Here is a 24,323-nt window from a genome sequence, read left to right on the forward strand (position 1 = left end):
GGAGGCTTCTTATTCAACAAGGCAGGAGGGACAGGGTTCAGCCTTCAGAAGATGCCCTAGAATTATCATCTCTGCTTAACACATGAAGAGTCCTTTTTCTCTAAAAAAACGGAAAGTAGGAAATTTTTGGCAGAAGGGACATGTCAATGATAAGTTGGTAGATTCACCTACCAACCCAACTGGATTTCGCTGGGCTACTGGGTTTCTGTGGTGGTTACTTGGGAGTCGCTGGAATGTGTCCTTTTGAGGGTGTTGATCTTCTGGCTGTATTTGAAGGAGACCATGTGGACATGCAACAATATTTAGGCAATTATCCTGAGATGATCATTGTCTATTTTATGGAGGAGCTGTAGGGAAATTGTGGGGACATTGTCTTCCCTGCCTGGTCACATCTTAGGAAACAGCAGGTATGACAATAGCAGCTTCAAGATTACTGAACAATGCTTACTGTAGACACAGCAGAATGGCATTTCTTGGTGTCTCAAAACAGGGAACAAAAGTGGACGGAGTTGAATGTTATTTGGATGGCAGCAATGATGGTTTCTGAAAGAAGGCACCTAGTCTACTTTGGCTTAAAAAGGAGAATATTTGTAGCTCCGGGTTGAAATGAGGGCTCTTTGGTTCTGTTTGGCTTTGCTTTTTTTTTCTTGCAGATGGTTCCTTCTGCAAGGAGTGCTACTCACTAGCCCTAACACTGATGGCGTTACCTAGTTTAGGTAATGAAACGTCTGCAAGAAAACCGCTCAGTTCAGAGAGCACCAAGGACCAGGGGTAAAATGCTCCTGATTCGGATAAGATCAGCCGATCCGGTAGCGATGGCGGTGGATGGTTCGGAGAACCTGTAGCAAAAATCCCTCCCCCCACCGCCAGTGCCCACACGATCATCAGAGCCTTTTTTTTTTACTTCTAAAAGCATTTTTTTACAACCTATTCAGCAAAAGGGGTTGTTAAAAAAATGCTTTTAAAAGGTTAAAAAAAGAGGCTCTGATGATCACAGCTGAGCTGCGCGATCATCAGAGCCTTTTTTTACTTTTAAAAGCATTTTTTACAACCTATTCAGCCGAAGAGGTTGTTAAAAAATGCTTTTAAAAGGCTCTGACGATCCCACCTGAGTTGCCTGATCGTCAGAGGCTCTTTTTTTTTTACTTTTAAAAGCATTTTTTCTACAACCTCTTTGGCCGAAGATGTAAAAAAAATGCGATTGTCAGAGCCTTTTTTTTAAAAGCAACGCTTTTAAAAGTAAAAAAAAAAGATTGCACGCCACAGGTGATCACAACACACACACACACCCCGCGTGCTGTTCTACTTACTGCATGCCTCCTTTTGGCATGCACTGCGCACACGCACCTCGCATTTGGTGTGTGGTGCGCACTGCACACATGCGCAGCCAGCGAACCGGTAGTAAACCGGTTCAGATTTCACCACTGCCAAGGACCCCTACTTTGGCTTGTTTGTGTTTGTAGCAGAATCCCAGAGGGATGATTTCAGAAAAGATCTCCCCTGAAAATGAAGAAAAAATAAATAAATTCAGTGTGGCAGTTATATGAGTAGGCGTGACGTGACTATGGCTTCTGATATGTGAATCGAAGTAATATTTATCATGGGGGAGGGGGTGTTAACTGCCAATCTTTGGTCCTACAGAAGCGGTCCTTTGAGAAGAGCGATGGTGAGCTGCCCAGTTCCTTTGAACAGCGCGTCCATGTCATGCTGCATCGGATTGGGGTCACCAAGGTGTTGTCTTCTGAAGGGAAAAAGAAACAGGTAAGCCCAGGGGTGGGCTTCAAAAGTTTTAGCAAGGGGTTCTCTGACCAGTTGCTGGGTGGGCGTGGCCAGGGTGGGCGTGGCCTAGCCAGCCTCCTGCACCACGGTAGGGGGACATTTTTGCCTTCCCTGGGCTCTGGAGGTTTTCCTCAAGGCTCCGGAGGCTGGAAACAGGCCTGTTTCTATCCTTCCTGAACTTCCGATAGGCCCATTTTTCATGCTCCCCGTACCTGCATTCAAAACAGGCCGCGTGGGGACTCCTGGGGGTGGGGGGGTGGATGGGGACAGCCAGGAGTGGGATCTGGGGGTTTTCCAAACTGCACAGAATCTTATATAGAGGTTCTTCCGAACCCCTGCGAACCCCCAGCAGCCCATCCCTGGGTAAGCCACAGAATATTGGACATTTGCCTAAGCAAGAGTAGAACTCGCAGCCTCCTGGTTTGTAGCCTGGTGCCTTAACTCACTTAACTCACTTCCTGAGCGGAGGGCCTGGGGAGCTTGTTCATGCCTATTAGTTGACAGAATTATTCCAGATCAGCCTATCCTACGCACTGTCCTCCGCCGTGCTGCACTGGCGATATGCAGAACTCTATGAGTTATGCTGGAAGTTGCCAAGATTAGGAAAATAGTTCTTTTGGCAGAAAAGGAGAGGAGTGTAGATCTCTCTGATTCCAGGAAACGTTTGGAATCCATCACTAAACAGGCATTGAATGTAATAATATAGAAGAACAATGCATGGAGAATAGAATAAAGTAGAACAGAAATAGAGATAGAAATAATAGAAATAGAAATAATGGAATGGAATGGAACAGAACAGAACAGGAGTTGAAAGGGACTTTGGAGGTCTTCTAGTCCAACCCCCTGCTCAGGCAGGAAACCCTTAGAGTTTTGGGTAGAGGTCATGTCAGCTGCCCCTGTATTATAACTATAAGGATGTCACTTATGAGATGACATTCTCATATAAATGACATGTCAATTATGTAATTCATATCATTTGGGCAGTAATGTCATAACGCACCTAACCTCACTTTCTCATCCCACTCATGGATGACTATGACAACAGCAGAAGAGTTAAGGTTATGCTAGAATAGAATAGAACTTCATTGTCACTTTGAATGTACACTAATCGGCATACATTAAAATGAAATTGTGTTGCATACAGCTCTCAAGGGATCAACCCCTCCAAAATACACTACATAAACACGACAGAATAAATAAATACAAAATTATGCATATACCCATATGTATGACCCACAGAAACAACACCGTCTAGTTCAGATGTATACATGTACACGAGAAAAACGAATCTTGCGAGTTTACCAGGTGGATGGCCTAGGCCAGGGGTCTCCAACCTTGGCAACTTTAAGCCTGGAGGACTTCAACTCCCAGAATCCCCCAGCCAGCAAAGCTGGCTGGGGAATTCTGGGAGCTGAAGTCCTCCAGGCTTAAAGTTGCCAAGGTTGGAGACCCCTGCCCTAGGGAACAAAAGCCGTTCCAGAATCTGGTATTCCTGCTAGAAATACTTCTATAAAGTAATTGATTTAAGTGCCACACTTATATCTATTCGGCGTGGTCCAATTAAAATATTGTTTTGGCTTTTCTTCATCTCAGGGCTTCTTCACTTCAGGCCCAATTGTGGGGGTTTCATTTCCTGTTTTGGATATTTTACGTTTTCTAGAAAATATCACCCCCCTGAGTGCTTGTATTACTTTGCGTTCTTTTGCAGAACAAAGATGGGGAAATCAAAAAGGCCGGTTCTGACGGTGAGTAGCTTTCCCCCCACCCCCATCCCCTCTGTTTACTACCTAGAGTTCAAGCTTTTATTGGAAGCTTAAACAGCAGATACCCAGCCAAGGGGCCATTTCCTTGTTCCTTTCTCTTTTTTTTATATAAAAAAGTTTTTTTTAATTTTCTTATACACATATTGTAAATGTACGTTCTCTTGTTCATAAATAATCATACATATTTTTTCTGAAGAAAGCGCAAAGATAAAACATTTGAATTGCACTCGGGGTTGCTCTTTCACCCGCTTTTCCTTCATTTCACAACAAACTTCCTTCTCCTCTTTCTCCTCCCTCCCTCCTCGCCTCTCCTACTTTCTTCCTCCTCCCCTCCTTCCACTTTCCTCCTTCCCCTCTTTTCCCCCTTTCTCACCTTCTCTCCTACTCTTGTCCCCTATCCTTTCTTCCTCTCCTTTCCCCTTTCTTCCATTCCTCTCTCTCCCTCTCCTCCCTTGTTCCTTTCTGTGTTGAAACGTCAATCACAATGACACAAGATTCCTCTTGTGAACTTTCTAGCAAGAAAAACCCACCTCTCAAAACTTCTTTTTACGTTTTTAAGCTGCAATGGACACATGTCCATTTTTTTATTTTTCTTTCCTTTTTTTCCCCCCCAGTGCCACTGTAACTTTTGAACGATCATTAAACAAAACGGTTGAAAAACAAGGGCTATCCCGTATTGCATAAACCCGTTTAAAGCAACGTATTGCATAAACCCGTTTAAAGCAACGTGAAGTCCCAGGCCAAATTTTAGTATTAGGCATGTAGCATGAATCCAGACGCTGGGTTGCAGGTGGGTTGTGGGCAGTGGGTGTGGCTTGGTGGGGGGCGTGTTAATGTGACTGGGTGGGCATGACCAACTTTTTTTTTTTTTACTTTTAAAAGCATTTTTTCTACAACCTCTCCAGCTGAAGAGGTTGTAAAAAAATGCTTTTAAAAGGCTCCTCTGATGATCCCAGCTGAGTTGCCTGATCGTCAGAGGCTTTTCTTTTCTATTAAAAGCATATATTTTTTTTGCCTTTAAAAGAAAAAAAAAGCCTCTGACGATCAGGCAATTCAGCTGGGATCGCCAGAGCCTTTAAAAGCATTTTTTACAGCCTCTTCGGCCAAAGAAGTTGTAGAAAAAACGCTTTTAAAAGCCTCTGACAAGCCCAACTGAGCCGCAGGATCATCAGAGGCTTTTTTTTTAACTTTTAAAAGTATTTTTTCAGCCAAAGAAAAAATGCTTTTAAAAGTTAAAAAAAAAACCCTCTGATGATCACGCAGCTCACCTGGGCATGGGTGGGGGCAGGGATTTTTGCTACCGGTTCTCCAAACTCCCCACTGCCATTGCTACGGGATGCGGCGATCCGGTCCGAACTGGGAGCATTTCACCCCATGGTCCAACCCGACTCTGATGCAGCCCTCAATGAAATTGAATTTGACACCCCTGGTGTAGACAGCTAATAGTTTGTTCGGCCTTCAGATAGATTGCCAAAGACTTTCTTCTCTCCTGCTTGATTCATCCCACTCTCTGAAATATTGATATGGGGCGACGCCCACTTTTCAATTGAAGGAGAAAAGACCACGAAGGATCGGAGAAACAAGAATTATTTATTTAATTATCTGCGCAAATAGGTACAGACTTCCACTCACGTGGAAAAGAAAACCTGGACCCCAAGGCACCGCCCAAGCATATTCTTTTATAGTATTTGGTACAGAAAATAGCAAACAGGAAAACGCGAGGCGATACGTAATTGCTTTACAATAAACTTGACCATATATGGCATTACCATACACCTTTCAAGACATGAGACATCTTCTAACACGTGTCACTAGTTACTTTCCTTACCCTATTCTTACCCAGTATGTTCCGGGGGTTAAAATGTACACGGTTACAGTATGTAGAAATAGTTGTTTCAGGTTGCAACATAATTCTTCTGTCAAGCTAGATAATTTCTGCTTTCCCACACACAGTAATGTTCCATAATTGATACAGAGTTATATGATTATAAAGACTACCAAGAGTATATCTTTTGGGTTCAGGGTTACACAGGTATTGGGGTCCCTCTACAATATGACTGATTGATTTTGTTTTTGTTTTATTTTTAGGGGATATCGTAGATTGTTCTGCAGAGTCTCCTCCATGCTCTTTGAAATCACGAACACACTCCATATCCACAGGTAAGCTTGGGAGACGCAGACCATCTCAGTCCCCTGGTACCTAATTTTTGTCATTCTCTCTTCTTTGCGGACCCTCTGGCTACAGCTGCTTCCTAATGAACCCTTCCCTGCAAACTCAGAGTCCCAAAGTAGATTTGAGCCATTTAGGTGGACTGGCCAATATAAATGCCAATTTTAATGAAGCAATTTAATTAAATGTGTTCCCACCAAACTCGCTGCCCTCCCTGAACGATTAGCATTTGACATTTGAGCTTAGGCGTATGTGCAAAACCCAGAAATCAAGGATAAGGCCAGTGGATGGGGGGAGAGTGTTATAATTTTTAAGTGTTATGCTTGGGGCTTGATGGATATTGTGGTTTAATGGGGAGATAAATAACCTTATGTGCAGCAACCATCCCCAGCCTGTTTTGGTTGGAGTTTCAGAGATGAATAAAAGCTAAAACACATCATGACTACAGCAGCAATGGCTAGAGAACCATCCTAGTATCTTGGATCATCTTGGTCACAATACAAAAAAGGTGTTGAAACTCTGGAAAGGGTGCAGAGAAGAGCAACAAAGATGATTAGGGGACTGGAGGCTAAAACATATGATGAACAGTTGCAGGAACTGGGTATGTCTAGTTTAATGAAAAGAAGGACCAGGGGAGACATGACAGCAGTGTTCCGATATCTCAGACATTGCCACAAAGAAGAGGGAGTCAAACTATTCTTCAAAGCACCTGAGGGCAGGACAAGAAGCAATGGGTGGAAACCAATCAAGGAGAGAAGCAACCTAGAACTAAGGAGAAATTTCCTGACAGTGAGAACAATTAATCAGTGGAACAACCTGCCTCCAGAAGTTGTGAATGCTCCAACACTGGAGGTTTTGAACAAGAGATTGGACAGTCATTTGTCTGAAATGCTATAGGGCAGTGTTGGTGAACCTTTTCTGCTGGTGCGCATGCGTGCGCCGGGCGGCTGCTCTTCCAGTTTCCGGTGCATGGATGTGCACCGGCCACTTGGTCTTCCGGTTTGTGGTGTGTGTGGCATGCGAAGGCCAGGTGGCCGTGCACATGTGTGTGCTAGAAACTGGAAAAGCGTGCATGTGCCAGGAAAACGATCTTCCGGTTTCCAGCACGAGCATGCGCACAGTCACCTGGACTTCAGGTTTCTGGCATGCATGCACGCATAAAGACCAGCTGGCTGGTGCACATGCATGTGCCAGAAACTGGAAGATCATCTTCCCAGCGCATGCATGCGCACCAGGTAACTGTTCTTCATTTCCGGTGCTTCCGTGTGTGTGAAGATCAGCTGGCTGGTGCGCTGAAACCCGGAAGAGTAATGGGTGACGGTTCGCATGCCCAGAGAGATGGCTCTGCGTGCCACTTCCGGCATGCACGCGATAGGTTCGCCATCATGGCTATATGGTCTCCTGCTTGAGCAGTGGGTTGAACTAGAAGACATCCAAGTTTCCTGCCAACTGTTATTCTGGTAGGGCAACTCGAGCGGATGCATGCGGTGAAGTGGGAACATTGATTTGGGGTTTTTTCACGAGCTTGAGAACCCATGCCGTTCTATTGCAGATCCTTCCGTACGCACAGGTTCTGCGGATCCCGTTGGCCGAGCAGGTACGGAGCCGAGTGGTGGATCCCTTGAGGGCCGACTTTCGTGGAAGGTTCTCGGGAAGCAGCTGAACGCCGAATTCAAGGGCAAGTGTTCAGAACTCAGCCCTTCACCAAGAAGAGGTTTTGCCAGTCAGGAGCCAGCCGGGCCCCGGGAGCAAAAAGGGAGAGAGAGCTGGAGCAGCAGTTTGCCCAGGACTGGGAGAAGCACGGCTGCTTCACTTCCCCTCAGAAGGACCAGCAATGCGGGCGAACTGCAGAATTCCTTCGCTCACTTGAACACGATTGCTGGAGGTAGGTGAAATGGAGGCTGCTGGTTTTCAACTTACCACCGCTTGTTTAGCGACCAAGCCTATGACACCCCCTCTCCCAAAAGGTATGGGTAGTCCACTGGTAAAATTTTTTTACTACCGGTTCTGTGGGCGTGGCTTGGTGGGCATGGCAGGGGAAGGATACTGCAAACTCCCCATTCCCACCCCACTCCAGGGGAAGGATACTGCAAACTCCCCATTCCCACCCCACTCCAGGGGAAGGATACTGCAAAATCCCCATTCCCACCCCACTCCAGGGGAAGGATACTGCAAACTCCCCATTCCCACCCCACTCCAGGGGAAGGATACTGCAAAATCCCCATTCCCACCCCACTCCAGGGGAAGGATACTGCAAAATCCCCATTCCCACCCCACTCCATGGGGAAGGATACTGCAAAATCCCCATTCCCACCCCACTCCATGGGGAAGGATACTGCAAAATCCCCATTCCCACCCCACTCCAGGGGAAGGATACTGCAAAATCTCCATTCCCAACTCACTCCAGGGGAAGGATACTGCAAAATCCCCATTCCCACCCCATTCCATGGGGAAGGATACTGCAAAATCTCAATTCCCACCCCAGTCTGGGGCCAGCCAGAGGTGGCATTTGCCGGTTCTCCGAACTGCTCAAAACAACCGCTACCTGTTCTCCAGAACCTGTCAGAACCTGCTGGATTTCACCCCTGGGATTGTCCTTAATTTACGACCACAATAGAGCCCAACACTTCTGTTGCTAAGGGTGAGATGTTTCTTGAGTTTCCCCCCATTTTGCGACCTTCGTTGTCATTGCTGTTGAGTGAATCGCTGCAGTCAATCAGTTTAGTAACAAGGTTGTTGAGCGAATCTGTCTTTCCCCTCGATTTTGCTTATCAAAAGGTTGCAAAAAGAGGATCACAGGACCCCAGGACGCTGCAACCGTCATAAATATGAGTCGGTTACCAAGCTTCCGAATTTCGATCCCATGATCATGGGGCGGCTACAAAGGTCGTTAAGTGTGAAAAACGGCCATAAGCCACTTTTTTCCAGCGCTGTTTTAAGTTTGAACTATCACTAAATGAACTGTTGCAAGTCGAGGATTCTTGGATTTACAACCATGGCTTTGCAGTTCCAGCATCTACTTCCCCAAACCATGGTCACAGGGACAGCATTTTGAATGTTTGGCAGCCAGTGTGCCTTTATGGCTACTTGCAGCAGTTTGTGTGTGCGTGTGTGTATTGATAGGTAGTCCTCAACTTACAATCATTCATTTAGTGACTGTTTGAAGTTGCAAAGGCACTTACAACCTGTCTTGCAAGCATGACTCTCACAACATCCTCATGGTCATATGATCAAAACTGGGGTGCTTGGCAATTGGCATGCATGAATGACTGTTGCAAATGTAAAAATTAAAAAGTGGCTGGAAGAAATAACTAATCAACATATAGACTGGAGACCAGAGACCTTCCTGTTGGGAATATTCAACACAAAATACAGTAAAGAAATAGGATACCTAATTCTACATATAATAACAGCTGCCAGAATAGCATACGCACAGAAATGGAAAAACGAGAATATACCAATGGAAGAGGAAGTGATAAAGAAAACCTTTATCTGTGTGGAGATGGATAAACTAACAAAGGAGTTAAAAGAAAAAGAAGAGTCGGAATATTACGCAGTATGGAACAAATTGTATAATTGGCTAGAGACTAGAAATGCTAGATGATGAAAAAAGGTGAAAAGCTTATATATATACATGTATATAAAATGGCAGTGTACGAAAGAAAAGGAATAATTAGAAGGATAGATAGGACAGAAGATAAAAAGAAATAAGAGAGAACAGGACAAAAAAGAAAAGTATAATTAAACAAAACGAGAGGGGGAATAAGGATGTAAATATGAGAATAAGGAAACAAAGCTGATGTAAAGAAGGAATATATGTTTTATGTCAATGTATGTTATGTATTGTTGTTCTTTTTTGTTAAAAGTAATAATAATAATAATAATAATAATAATAATAAAAAGAATGACTGTTGCAATGTCCCAAAGTGATGGGATCACCTTTTGTGGCTTTGTGACAATGGGGAAGCTAGTTTCACTTCACAATGGGGTTCCTAACTTTTTTTTTTAATTTGCATTTATATCCCGCCCTTCTCCAAAGACTCAGGGTGGCTTACACTATGTTAAGCAATAGTCTTCATCCATTTGTATATTATATACAAAGTCAACTTTTATTGCCCCCAACAATCTGGGTCCTCATTTTACCTACCTTATAAAGGATGGAAGGCTGAGTCAACCTTGGGCCTGGTGGGACTTGAACTTGCAGTAATTGCAAGCAGATGTGTTAATAACAGACTGTCTTAGCAGTCTGAGCCACCAGAGGCCCTTAACAACTGCAGCCACTCACTTAACCCCCGTGGCAAGCTAGGTCATAAAACGGGGCAAAACTCACTTTCAGCCGCTGTCTTGCTGAGCAAGTTGTGATCGTTAAGTCAAGGACAATGATATGTATAATCGGGTGCAACTTAACTGCCTGGCAGTCAGGAAATTGTGCTTATTAAGTCGGGAACTTCCTCCGTGCCTCGATTGGCTGGATACTGTTTGTTTTTGGTTTTTTTTTGCAAATGTAGCCACCTGAATTGTTTTCCTGCAATGGGACTGATGCTTGCCTGAACATCGCTATGATTTTATTTGCTTCCGCTTTTCAGACAATCAGTTCAAACCCAAACCTCGTCTAAAGCCAGCGGTCAACCGAAGGGCCATGTCTGTTCATGAAGAGCAGCTCAGGGACCAGGCTTGTGCGGCTGAGCTTCACCGTAAGTATAAAGACTAGCAATCGTTTCTCTTCACAAGGAAGAAACTCTTATCTAATTGAAAGACTTCCAAAAAGCAGATGGGGGAGGTGGGGAAAATGGCGATTCCAAAAAAACTGGCATAGAAATTCCCTTTCCAAGTCATTGTTTTTATGAGTCATTTCAGATTTTGTTAAGGTTTAAGAAGAAATGTCTATACTGCCTGAAAGTTTACTACAACCATGGCATAGGGCCGGGTTACTTACGGGACCGCCTACTGCTACCGAATGCCTCTCACCGACCCGTGCGCTCTCACAGAGAGGGACTCCTCAGGGTGCCGTCAGCCAGGCAGTGTCGTCTGGCGACGCCCAGGGGAAGGGCCTTCTCTGTGGGGGCTCCCACCCTCTGGAACGAACTCCCCCCAGGACTCCGTCAACTTCCGGACCTCCGAACCTTCCGTCGCGAGCTTAAAACACATCTTTTTATCTGTGCAGGACTGGACTAGATTTTAAATTTATAGGGGTTTTAAATTGGTTTTAATATTTATATTATTTTTTTAAGAATTTTGGCTTTTAGAATAAGTTTTTTAATGGTTATTTTAATTTGTACAACCAATCAGGGGTGAAATCTACTTACCTTCCTTACCGGTTCGGAAGTGCACACGCCGCCGATTGCGCTTGCTTCACTCGCGCGCGCACACATGTGCACGAAGACCTGCGCATGCGCAGAAGATAAAAAACACATTACTTCTTGGTTAAAACCAGGAAGTAATGACACCGGGAGGGTAGGTGGAGCTTTAACTCCGCCATCGCTACCGGATCGCCAAACCACCGGCTACGATCGCTCTCGGATCGCGAAATCCGGTCAGAACCGGGAGCATTTCACCCCTGCTTCCTTGTAATCATGCATCAAAGGGGAGGTGAGGGCTAATATGGAAATTGATGATGCTTAATCGGCGGAAGAAAAAATAGTGCAGCGCAATAGTGCAGTATCTGTTAAAGCACGGGTGCCAAACTCAAGGCCCAGGGGCTGGATCCAGCCTGCAGGATACTTAGATCTGGCCCACTGGATCGCCCTGAAAACAGCGAAGGACTGGCCCACGATGCTTCTGCCGCTACTGGCACATGGTTGTAGGAGGCCGTAGCAGTTGAAAACGGAGCTCGGGAGCCCATTTTCGCTGCCAGACACGAGTGACATTGAGCTGGCCATGCCCCCCTGGCCACGCGCCCCCCAGCCCCCTCTCCCGAGGTCAAACACAACCCTGATGCATCCCTCAATAAAATCCGAGTCTGACACCCCTGTGTTAAAGGAAAGGTTTCCATTGGGCCACTTCAATTTGCCAGCCTTATTATGGGTTATTGTATCACAGAATGTAAATTGGCACAGCAATTAATTTCCCCCCTATGCCCTTCGTGCATTTTAGGCTGAGGGATGGAGAAAAGTTACCGCGTACAGTGGAAGGGAAGAGAAAGTACAATTTATCTGTTGATAATGGATGAGCAGGCAATGATAGGAACCAGAAATACATGTAGTCCTTGACTTATGGACCACAGCGGATAGCAGAATTTCTATTGCTAAGCTAAAGGCTGAAGCAAAGAGTCACGCCACCTTTTACGAGATTTGCCATGGTTGTTAAACGAATCACAGCAGTTGTTCAGTTAACCATGGAGTCCTTAAGCAAGTCCAGTTGAAAGATGTAACGTTTCACTTCTATATCATGGTACCAAAGGAGCTCATTTACCCATGATAAATAGCTGGGAACAAACACACAGGCTTCGCAGTGCATGTTTATTCTCATTCAAGTATAGACTTAGCAAAGTACAGAAATTCTACTTCGGCAAATAATATAACTGTAACCTAAAGGATACAGGGTCTGTATAGAGTTAAAGGAGGAACCCATTTCCCAGAAGGTAAAAATGTGGTGTCTTGCCACCCTGAGCTCTGCTGAAGCATGGTTTACATCAGTGGTCCCCAACCTTGGCAACTTTAAGCCTGGTGGACTTCAACTCCCAGAATTCCCTACCAGCAAAGCTGGCTGGGGAATTCTGGGAGTTGAAGTCCACCAGGCTTAAAATTGCCAAGGTTGGAGACTCCTGGTTTACATCACTGTCTGCCCTACATCCTGAATTACACAGGGCAGAACTGCCGGTCGTACTTTTGTTCTGGATTGCAAGCAGGGGTGGTATTCACATCACCTCTGCGCATGCACAGCACCTCCTGCATCAAAAACGGGATGCAATGACATCCGGACACATGAGTGGAGCCTCCTGCAGCCACTGCTACGGGTTCGCACGAACTGGATAGAACTGGCTGCATACGACTGAATGCGAGGTGTCCTTTCTAGATCTGGTTCCCATGGCCTGTATTTCTTACAGATGCAAAAATCCCTCTTTGTTTGCAACGCTCGCCTATTCTGAAATGGAAGACTAAGCCCAAGTTGCTGTTGGAGACTGGACTATCTGCACCCTCGGATTCCCTAGGTAAGAAAGAGACAAGTACCCCAACTTTATTCTTCCTAGATGTAAACTCATCTTCTGAATTGTAAACATCTCCCGCGTTCATTCCAAAGTTTTAGGACACGAGTACTTTGATCGTTGTTAATAGCAATAGCACTTAAGACTTTTATAGCCAAGCGGTTTACAGAGTCAACCTCTTGCCCCCAACAATCTCATTTTACCCAACCTTGGACTGATGGAAGGCTGAGTCAGCCTGGTGAGATTTAAACCGCCAAACTGCTGGCAGCTGGCAGTCAGCAGAAGTAGCCTGCAGTACTGCACTCTAACCACTGCATCACCGCAGGTCATAATCAAAGCTTAGAGGGAGAATCACATAGAACTTACGATGCTTGGCCAACCTCCATTTAGTGCCTATGTTGTTTGAAGAGCATTATGTTGTGGTCCGTCAGCAGCCTACGGAGCTGGCAATGGAGTCGGACAGCGATGAGGCTGAGGTAAGGCCAGGGCCATCGGGAAGTGAGGTGCAGACTTCAGAACCTCCAGAGACTGATAGTAGTGAGGCAGAGGAATAGGAGGAGCCTGTTCCTAATGCACGCATGAGAAGAGCTGCCAGAAGGCAAGAGCAGCTCAAGCAGAGAGGACAACTCGGAAGTAGCGCCAAGAGATGATTGGCCCCTTCCACAAGGCTTAGAACAGACCAGCACCAGTGTTTCAGCTTTGCTGGAAAACAACGCTGTAGCTGCGTCTTCTGTTTCGTCTTCTGCTTTGTATACATTTTGTTTTTGTGGATTCTGGACATTTGCCAGGAAGGGCCTTTGGCAGTTTGTCTAATTGGACTAAGGTTTGTGAGATAACGGAGGAATTTGTGTTGGGAGGCATTTGTTTTACTTTGAGTTGAACGATGCTGGGAATGAAGTAATAAAGTTTTGTTTTTCCACGGACTAAGTTTATTACTACCTACTTGGGCCTGGGTCACAACACATTAAAGCATCTTTTGCATGAGGGACTAGAGGTACTCTCAGTTCTGATTTCTTGGGGTGGGGGTCCCCTTGCTTCTGGGAATTGGGCTGTTGTCAATCAATCCAGTCGTGTTGACCATTTGCGGGGACTTTTTTTTCTAGGCCCTCCCCCACAAGAACAGAATGTGGTTGCCTCCGACTCAAGAGCAGAAACAGAAGAAGAGCTGCCCCAAGCTATAGAACAAACTCTAAAGAATGCACAAAATTCAGCATTAGACCAAAGAACTGCTGTGCCCCTCTCCAAGTCTCCAATACACGAGCATTGAATGATTCTGCATGATGACCGCTCCACTGAAGGGAAGACAGTGAAGGCTTACGGTTTGAAGCAACAGCCCAGCGGTGAGGGTGCGAGTTCTTTGGTACAAGGATGAACAAGGGACCGGCCCTCCCATAGCTCCTTGGCTGGAAGAACTGGGATTTCCAGTGATGGATAGTAGCATCTAATCTCCTGCACGTCTTTCTGGATCGCCCCGTTTCATCTTTCATCCTTGTACACGCTCATCAAAGTGCCCAGTATTCTAACGGTTTGTGTGAGAAAAAGCCAAAATCTCAAGTCTGCAGGAAACTGGTCTTTTCCAGCAGAAGTTGTACAGTTGGTACCAGATGCGACAAACTGTTATAGTGCCAGAAACTGAGAACCACCAGCAGGCGGGATGGGGGAGGGGGTTATTTTACATACACTAAACTTGCTTGCCTTGCATTGTATGTTTTGGAAGTTTGAGAGTAGGCTAGTTTGTGGTTTGTAGGGGAGTTAAAAGCAGGCACTCAATTAAACCAGGTACATGTCTCTCGTAACAAACTTACTCCGCTGCTATCCTATACCATATTTGTCCTTAAGGTCTTATTTCCTTCTGTCCACATCCTTTTGTAGTCTAGGAACAATACTGTCATGCTAGAACAAAATACTTGCCGGCACCAACGAGAGGCTTAGCGTGAACAAGGGAGGAGGGACAATGCGCATCGTAGCAGATTTCAGCCAGGTTAACGCAAACGTTCCTCCTGGCCACGATTAAATCTTCGAAATTGCCGTTGTTCCCATCTCATTTGTTCTGGTGTTATTAGGCCTCTCCTTTCAGCTCCTTTAACATTGCTACAAGATTCAGCAGCACTTTGCTGTGGCAGAGAAGATGGGAGGAATGGAGACGACTTTTCATCCATTGTGGGAAGATGTGAGGCAGGGGTGGGTTCTACTTTCCTTTACTACCAGTTCGCAACGGGAGCGCGAGTATGCGCTTCTGTGCATGTGCAGAAGCCCTTGGATGATGTTGGGGCGGATGGGTGGAGCCTCCCGCCGGTTTTACTACCAGTTCTATAGAACCGGACAGAACTGGGAGCAACCCACCACTGATGTGAGAGCCTCACACCAAGCTTGGCGTTCCTGTTCAAACTCATTGTGAAGATGCTTAACCCGTAGCCTTGTCTCACGAATCAGGATTTGCAGCCTTTTCCTTAAAGCAAACACCTTACCCTAATCCATTGGCTTTTAAGGAGGCTCTAGGAAATAGTTTTTACAATATGAATCGCTTAACTTGCTACAGCTCCTTACATCACTACTAGCACATAGACAAAAGGGTAAGTACATATTTCTCCACACTGATAGCCTGCAACTAAACACTGCGTGAAATATAGTTACAATATACTGGGGAAAAAATGCAGCTGTTTCGTAGAGTTTTCGGTACTTTCACCACTAGCCTTTTTTCAAGACACTGGAAGGAACAAAAACGTGGTGCTCGGCTAATCTGTGTTATATTCTCCCAGAGGACTAGAAAAGTTATACAGCTTTCAGTTGAGAGGTTCCCAGCCCACGTGGAAATCCCATCCTCTGAAGGTATTCTTTTAGGAAGACTGAAAAAAAAGCTTTTGCTTCCGGCTATTGGTGAATTTGGATTGAGACAAGGAAGAATTATGAACCACACCAGAGTTGAGATAATGGAGGATATATGCAGATGCAGAGTTCACACAACAGTGTCTACTAGCGCCACGCCACATACACACAAACCTGTTTCCACACAGATAACATTTTGGCATAATGGTTCAAATACCAATCATCCTCAACCACAAGAGACGCTCAGTGGGGGTTGAGCTCCTTGTAACTGTACTTGGGTATCTGCCATCTATTACCAGATGATTATTGCATGCATCTTTTAAAAAATATTCTAGCACAAACAGCCAACTTATTTACATTAAGGTCCTTATTTTAAAACAAAGAATCACAGAATTTTATTTTAACTTTCAAACTATGTTTGAGTGACTGTGCTCAAATTTGGAAAATTGGCACACAAGGTATATTTTTTATCGAGAGCTGTGCTGTTGTATTTTTCCTAATTTGTTTTAATTTTCAAAACATTTTATCAAGCATGTAAGCTATATGAAGTATTTTGTAATTAAATGAGAGGAGGAGATGACAAAAATAATTAAAAATGAGCATTTTAATTCATATTGATGTTGGCATACAATTGTTTATTACCTTTATGGCATTTTTTTAACAAATATATACCGTTGTGGAAACCATTCATCACTTAAGGAAATGTTTAATTTGTGTAGCATTTCACTACTCTATTTCTATTAAGAGTAATGAATGTTTTACCTTCTTCCATATGGTCTTTCTTGATGCCACACTCAAGTTACCTTAATGACACATAGCATATATCTGTCTCCTGAAATGCTCTACAAATTTAGTATTGCTTTCCTACATAGTTATCTAATGAAATGATAGCAGACTGGGAACAGACAAAGAAAGTTCTTTATACAATTCTGAAGTATGAAAGCTACAGGAAGCAAATACATCCATTTATTCATGTTGTTAAAAGAGATAAAACAGATTCATGAGTATCAGGCGTAACCTGTAATGGAACTTGCCACTTTAGAAGCATGAAGATGTAAATTCTTTCACTGGAGAATAATATCAGAGATAGTTATTTGTCGTCATGTGTTGCAGGCTTACGGCATCTCACTCACTGCAACAAACCAAACTGGAGTTGTACCCATAAATGAAATGTTGCATTCTAGACTTAACTGCATTAAAACCACTATGTGGTTTTTTTAGCTACGTGCTACTGTTTTATGGATTTAACTCTCTACAAACTCCTGAAATTCTAAGGCACAAATAAATTGCGCAACATGTCTAACATTTAGACAGAGAATATACTGTCTAAAGGAGTGATGGCTAACCTTTTCCAGACCAAGTGCCCAAAGCGCGTGTGCCCAAATGCTCACGTGTGGCTGAACCCCCAAAATGCAAAGTGTGTGGCCCCCGCCAAGCGCACCCCCACATACACGCACGCCCCCCCCCCACATGCCCCTTGCGGCAGATACCCAGAGACTAGCTGGCTGGCAGGAGGGGCGCATGAATGTGCAGCAGAGCTGAACTGTGATGATGGCTCATGTGCCACCTCTGGCATGCGTGCCATAGCTTCGCCATTAAAGGTCTAAAATATAAGAGCAAAACGGACTAGTTATAAAGGCATGTAGGCTACAGATCCTCCCTAATTTCAAAAATGGATATGCACCTTAAAATACCTGCAAATCCTTCGTTGCAGATAAAATTACAGGTTTTGCATGTCAGGGCACACTAGCTTAGGAACTGTAGTTTCCATATGTCAATTTTTAAAGACTAAAATTCTTTGCATTGTATTTACAACCAATTGTAAAAAAAAAAAAAGCTTCCCCATACTTATGTAAAAATAACTCTTTATCTTTATGACATACAAGACAAGCTGTAATGGCTGCCAGTTTATTTTAACAAGTTATGAAACAAAAACATACAAACAGGTTTGCATTTATAGCTGAGTCCCCACTTATCGTTTATATAAATAGGCGCATTACGTCTTACGGCATTATCATTCTGCCATCCTTAAAAGAAGCAGGTAGCGCATCTTTGTTATCAAAATCAAAGCGAATCTTTGCTGGAGACATCCAAAGAACCTTACGATGAAAAAAAAGGTGATGGGTTCCCTTCTTTTCTGTATAGTGAAATTGGAACAACATATCTCTCTTCAGAAAAACAGAATTAAAAAAAAAAAACACCCAACAGCTTAAACCATAACGAAAGTGTCTAGATAAATTCAACCTGAGATCAAGGAATCTTTGGGAAGTTTATTCCTTCTCCGCGCTGCTCAAAACCCAGCGTGCCCATTCCAGTAATGCTCTTGAGAGCCTAGAGATCAAAAAAGAAGGAAACATGAAAGCACCAGACCTGAAGGTAAGCAAATATTCAAATGTGTTGGGTCTCAGGAGTGAAAATGTGAGGTTATTAGCATGGTTTTATGGAAAGCAGCAGTCGCTGCACTAATTGTTCTCCGTAAATGTAGGGTTCTTCCTGGCCCAGCACATGTAATTAGACCCTTCCCATGATATGTGTGACCACCTAGGAAAGAGACTAACCTTATAGACTGCACTTGAGAGCAGAGCTCTGGTGTAGGTGGGTTGCGTATAAAGTGAAAACCGTCTCCTTTCGCATTCTCCTAAGAGCAAAAGAGAGAGAGAGAGAAAGAAAGAAAAGCAAAATGTTGTTTTAAAAAATTCTGGTCATATTTAAAACCACTATTTTGGAACAATTTGAGGATGAGAGAAGAGTTAGTAGGTGTTGAGTAAGAAATCAGCAATATGGTTTCCCCAGGTATCCAAAGCGTGCTTTAAATCCCCCCCCCATTCAACTATAGGTAGTCCTAGACTTACAACAGCTCATTTAGTGGCCGTTCAACGTTACGACGACACGGGGGGAAAAAAGGGACCACCATTTTTCATGCTTACGACCATTGCAGTATCCCCATGGTCACATCATCAAAATTCAGAGACTTGGCAACTGGTTCATATTTAAGACGGCTGCAATGTCCCAGGGTCATGTGATCACCTTTTGCAAGCTTCTGACAAGCAAAGTCAATGGGGAAGCAAGATTTACTCAACAATTGCAGTGGTTCGCTTAAGGAATGTCTTAGCAACGTAAATTTTGGGCTTAATTGTGGTCGTAAATTGAGGGCTGGCATTCCACAAATGAGAAAATCTTATGCTAAATGTTGCCACCCTATGGTTTCTCACTAGATCTAATTACAGATAGTCCTAAATTCACTACAAGTGGTTTAGTGAATGTTTGAATAATGACACACACACACCTGCCCCAAAAAAAGACTATTTTATTCTGAAGTTCTGACAACTACCCGCTAGTTATTTTGGGTGCTTGGCAACCAGCCAGCATTTATGGCCATTTGCAGGTGTCCTATGGTCACACAACCCCGATTTTTGATGTTTTTGCCGAAAAACCAGGTTTTATTTCCGATTCCTGGCAAAAATCCATCCTTAGTAAACAGTGAGTTCACTTGAAGGACCCACCTTGAAAAAGTGGTAAAATCTAGTCGTTTGCCAGGCTCAATTATGGCAAAGTCACAGGGGCCTCTGTGGCTCAGACTGCTAATGCAGTCTGTTATTAACAGCAGCTGCTTCCAATTACTGCAGGTTCTAGTCCCACCAGGCCCAAGGTTGACTCAGCCTTCCATCCTTTATAAGGTAGGTAAAATGAGGACCCAGATTGTTGGGGGCAATAAGTTGACTTTGTATATAAATATACAAATAGGATGAAGACTATTGCTAACATAGTGTAAGCCGCCCTGAGTCTTCGGAGAAGGGCGGAATATAAATGCAAATAAAAAAAAAAAAGTCAAGGATTACCTGCACTGGCGATATTTTACTGACTGAATATAAATTCACCGTATTTTTCAGAGTATAAGACACACCGGAGTATAAGACGCACCTTAGTTTTTGGGGAGGAAAATAAGAAAAAAGCTGATTGGCAGGTGGATCAGCCTCCCGGAATATCCCCAAATAGCTTTTCCCAGAGGTGAATTTTAGCAATAGGTTCCTTGGTTGTGAGCTCTGTGCCTTGCTTTTTTTTTTTTTTTTTTGCTTTTTTTTCTGCCTTTGAAACGTCTGAAACTCTGTTTCAGAAAAAACTTTTTTCTGCCTCTGAAAGCCCCTGAAACAGAGCTTCAGAAAAAAAGCCTCTGAAGCTCTGTATGGAGGCATCTTTTCTGAAGCTTTGTTTGGAGGCTTTTTTTTTCCTGCAGCTTCGTTTCTGATGCTTTTTTCAGCTTCTGAAACCTCCGTTTGAGAAGCTGGGCGGGGCTACATTCGGAGTATAAGACGCACCCAGATTTCCACCCTTTTTTGGGGGGGGGAAAGGTGCGTCTTACACTCCAAAAAATATGGTACATTGGCAACCAAAACATACACGCAAAACTATGCAGAGAGAAAAGACTGGAATTTCCCTTTGCAAAGAGTCCGCTCTGATTCACAAAACTCTGGTCACAAAACAAAACTATTGAGAGATTTATTCTTATTTTCCTTTGCCTCAGATGGCCGATTTACCTTCTGTTGAGCTCCAATTCGCTTTTGCTTCCTGGTGACGATTCCTCTTGGCTCCTGCTCGCTTCTTTTTTCCAGCTGTCTCTCCGCGCAACTGCAACCGTCAAATACCTGCGACTGCTCGTCCCGAATCTCCTCCAACCGCCTTTTCTTGGGGGTGCTTGCAAAGTTCAAGGGAAGGTACCGATTTACACGTCTCTTATTTGGAGTACTAATTTTTGTAACGGTCTCAGTAGAGCAATGCCCTACAGCTTCCATATTACTACTCCTACTACAAGTTGGAGTAGAAGCCTCAGAAGGTTCTCCTTCATTTGTCACCCGTTTCCTTTGCGCTGACACAGATGTCTCAGTTTCAAAGTATTTCCATCTATCTGTCATCCCTTTAGCTCCATGGGCAAGGGATAGACAATCCTTCCTATTTTCAGACACTGGCTCCGAGGAGAAGTCGCCCTCGTTGGAATGACGAACAGGAGAAAAAGGAAAGCCAGAATTCTGAAGGTAGGATTTATTTAATGGCTGGCCACAAGGAAGGCTGTCCGCGAGTTCGTTGGCCTGGCCTGATGTGGTTGACGTCACCAGGTCAGGTGTCGGATTGGCCGTTTCGATGAGAAATTCATTGTTCTGAAAATGAAATAGCGACGGAAACTTGGGCGGTGCAATGCACTCAGAGTGATGGTGAGGCGTATTATCACAAGGCTCGGGGAAATGTGAGATGCAAGTGTTGGAGTTTGGGTTTGCTTCTTCAGCAGGACTGGCCAAAAGCATTTGCTGCATCCGGGGAAGGCCATGGGATGTGCCAGAGGCATCTGTCAAAGTGCAAAAAAAAAGAAAAAGAAAAAAAAATCAGTTGTTTTTAAGTCTATGGAGATTCTTAGTTATCCAGACCTTTAAAATGGGTTCGCTTGCTTTCAGTTTGTCTGGTGGGCAGCTCATGTTTTCTTAAGACTGATAGCCAATTTTGTTTGATTCTAAAATTGAAATCATGTTTAATGAATAAATTTCATTGCCTACCACCAGTGGTGAAATCCAATTTTTTTTACTACCAGTTCTGTGGGCGGTAGTAGCACAGAACTGGTAGTAGTAGTAATCCAGCAGGTTCTGACAGGTTCTGGAAACCAGTAGCAGAAATTTTGAGCAGTTCAGAGAACCGGCAAATACCACCTCTGGCTGGCCCCAGAGTGGGGAGGGAATGGAGATTTTGCAATATCCTTTCCCCAGGAGTAGGAAGGGAATGGGGATTCTGCAGTATCCTTCCCCTGGAGTGGGGTGGGAATGGGGATTCTGCAGTATCTTTCCCCCAGGAGTCGGGAGGGAATGGGGATTTTGCAGTATCCTTCCCCCAGGAGTCGGGAGGGAATGGAGATTTTGCAATATCCTTTCCCCAGGAGTATGGAGGGAATGGGGATTCTGCAGTATCCTTCCCCTGGAGTGGGGTGGGAATGGGGATTTTGCAGTATCCTTCCCCTGCCATGCCCACCAAGCCACACCACACCCAAGCCACGCCCACAGAACCGGTAGTAAAAAAAGTTGGATTTCACAACTAGTGGTAGGCAATGAAATTTATTCATTAAACATAATTTCAATTCTAGAATCAAACAAAATTGGCTATCAGTCTTAAGAAAACATGAGCAGCATCAAAGTTTCGGCTATGCCACGTTTGGTTAACGGTTTCCCTCCTACCCTTGCATGAAGATAAAAAGAGAGATTTCTGCAAAGTACTGTTCCTAGTGGCAGAGAAAAAGATATATTAGCATGTTGCTAGAAAAGGTGTTGAAACGAATAGTAAGAGCCAATAACCCCTATCAAACACTTGATTTAACCGTTTCTTCAATGGGGATGCAGAAACCAGTACAGGTGTCCTCAACGTACGACCAGAATTGAGTCCAAAATTTATGTTGTTAAGTGAGAAATTCGTTAAGCTTTTCTCACCACATTTATTAAGGGAATCCTTGCAGTTCTTAAATTAGTAACACGGTTGTTAAATGAAACCTGGTTCCCCCGATGACTTCGCTTGTCAGAAGGTTGCAAAAAGGGGAATCACATAACTCTGGGACATTGTAACTGTCACAAATGTGAGTCAGCTGCCAAGCATCCGAACGTAAATCACGCGACCGTAGGGAATGCTGCAACGGTCATAAGTGTGAAAAATGGTTGTAAGTCGCTGTTTCCAGGGCCGCTGTAACTTTGAATAATCACTAAATGAGCTGTTATAAGTGGAGGAATACCTGTAAAGTTTGATCCTGTTGTTATAGAAAAATAGTGATGAAAGGGGATGGTTAGCTTTTGATCTCACTCACCACTGGAGGTGCTCAAGGTTATTCCAGGAACTGCATCCCAGGGATTTTCTAAAGAACCATCCAAACTTGCAGAATCTGCTAGGTAAAGAAAAGCAAATTAACATCTTCCTCTCAACATTCCTTAAAAAAGGTGGAAAAGGTCAGACTAAGGTCATAAAGAGCAGCAATATTTAAACATTGCAATGGATTACAGGAATCCATTCTGACCCAAATGCTGTCAGTATCTCAAGCAAACGGACCTGTGTTTGGAATGAAGAGCTCAAGAAATAGGAAGTAAATTCACCTACCGTATTTTTCTGAATATAAGACGCACCTTTTTCCCACCCTAAAAGGGAGTGAAAATTTGGCTACATCATAAACATCGAATGTAGCCCTGCCCACCCACTGGCCCCCACCCTCTGGCTTCTGCTTCCCAGCAATTTACTTCCTTGCAGCAAGCAGCAAGAAGAAACAGCCCATTTCAGCTTCGGCACAGCCTAATTAGCACAAGTTGATTGTCCCTTGGATTGGCCTCCTGACTCTCAGCTGTTTCATGCTGCAGGGATTCCCATTGCCTATTGCTGTGAGGCCTCTGCTGCTTGCTGCAAGGAGGTGAATTGCTGGGAGCAGATTTTTTTTTCTTGTGCTAATCAAGCTATGCCGAAAACGACAATGAAAGTAAAGCAGGCTATCTGTTGTTTCCTGCAACAAGGCAAAATTGCTGGGAGGCACAGGCAAATTTCTTTTTCTTATTTTCCTCACCAAAAAAGGTAGGTGCGTCTTATAGTCTGGTGCATCTTATACTCCGAAAAATACGGTAAGTTCGTTCAAAATTTGATTTAGGAAGGTCTTCTAAATAGACTTCATAAACAGTGTTAGGTTTTGAAAGAAAAGAGTTGCTGGTCTATATTACAATACCCGGATTCTCAAGCCCAGTATTGTTGCTTTTGTTTACTTGATATCCAGCTGCACATAATTCTTAATACTCCTTCCTCCTCCTATTTTCCCCCTAAACAGCAGCCCTGGGAGATGAGTTGGTCTGAGAAAGACTGAATGGCCCAAAGTCACCCGGTGGCCTTCATGTCTAAGATGGGACTAGAACTCCTGGTCTCCTGGTTTCTGGCTCAGTGACTTAATCACTAGACCAAACTGACTTATCATACGGTCCTTTGGAACAGGGGATAGCGAACCTGGTTAAATGGTGCCTCCTGGCGGTCATTGCAACTAAAAACATCACAGGATACACAGTGGATTGGCTTGTGCTAATCAACCTCTGTGAAAACATTTCTGAATGTTGATTCCTGAGTCTTGAATATAAGGGGTTATATTCCCTTTTGTAAAAAGGAAGCTTAAAATGGACCATTCACCTGCTCGTTCATAAGAGACGACCAATGGTACTCACCACTGAAAAAGGATACAGTGCTACGGTCATCTTCTTGAATGTTTTCATCTTCTTCAGGAACAACTTGAGGGGTATCTGAGAAAAAGAAGAACTTAACTATCAGCACCCACCCCCTGCCAAAGGATATCGCATTAGATCAATCCACACAAGTAAACTTAGGGTCTTAATTTGTGGCTTTGCAACAGCCAATGTTGGAATCCAAAATAGGTAATCATACCTAATACATACTTTGTAGATTCTTCAGGAACAAATTAAAGGAATGCAATATAGCTTAATTTATCCAACTGTGGCATGGGAATCGCTTTGTTTTGTTCTAAGCCTATACATTTGTGATACCCAACATTGATTTAAGAAAGCTACCTAAATTGCTAGCAGCCACTGTTTTCCAAGTATATCCCTTTATTTTTTCTTTTTATTCTTGATTTTTTCAA

The 24,323-nt window shown here is 43.9% G+C and overlaps 2 protein-coding genes across 2 annotated transcripts in view; one reads left to right on the plus strand and one right to left on the minus strand.

The window, feature by feature from the left end:
• CARMIL2 (capping protein regulator and myosin 1 linker 2) overlaps positions 1 to 16,126 on the plus strand; it is a 105,425-nt gene extending 89,299 nt beyond the window's left edge. Inside the window, exons 33-39 of the mRNA XM_058155413.1 lie at positions 1,642 to 1,761; positions 3,488 to 3,524; positions 5,631 to 5,702; positions 7,265 to 7,597; positions 10,299 to 10,406; positions 12,758 to 12,862; positions 13,960 to 16,126. Of these exons, the coding sequence (XP_058011396.1) occupies positions 1,642 to 1,761; positions 3,488 to 3,524; positions 5,631 to 5,702; positions 7,265 to 7,597; positions 10,299 to 10,406; positions 12,758 to 12,862; positions 13,960 to 14,123 (939 nt within the window). The 3' untranslated portion in view covers positions 14,124 to 16,126. The remainder of the gene's footprint in view (positions 1 to 1,641; positions 1,762 to 3,487; positions 3,525 to 5,630; positions 5,703 to 7,264; positions 7,598 to 10,298; positions 10,407 to 12,757; positions 12,863 to 13,959) is intronic.
• Positions 16,127 to 16,268: 142 nt separating this feature from the next.
• Positions 16,269 to 24,323, minus strand: part of LOC131184290 (uncharacterized) — a 28,342-nt gene continuing 20,287 nt past the window's right edge. Inside the window, exons 12-16 of the mRNA XM_058155414.1 lie at positions 23,893 to 23,967; positions 22,512 to 22,589; positions 20,218 to 21,020; positions 18,241 to 18,320; positions 16,269 to 18,013 (exon numbers count right to left, since the gene is read on the minus strand). Coding sequence (XP_058011397.1) covers positions 17,953 to 18,013; positions 18,241 to 18,320; positions 20,218 to 21,020; positions 22,512 to 22,589; positions 23,893 to 23,967 — 1,097 coding nt within the window. The 3' untranslated portion in view covers positions 16,269 to 17,952. The remainder of the gene's footprint in view (positions 18,014 to 18,240; positions 18,321 to 20,217; positions 21,021 to 22,511; positions 22,590 to 23,892; positions 23,968 to 24,323) is intronic.

The sequence above is a fragment of the Ahaetulla prasina genome, chromosome 12 (assembly GCF_028640845.1).
Source record: "Ahaetulla prasina isolate Xishuangbanna chromosome 12, ASM2864084v1, whole genome shotgun sequence".
Taxonomy (NCBI): Eukaryota; Metazoa; Chordata; class Lepidosauria; order Squamata; family Colubridae; genus Ahaetulla; species Ahaetulla prasina.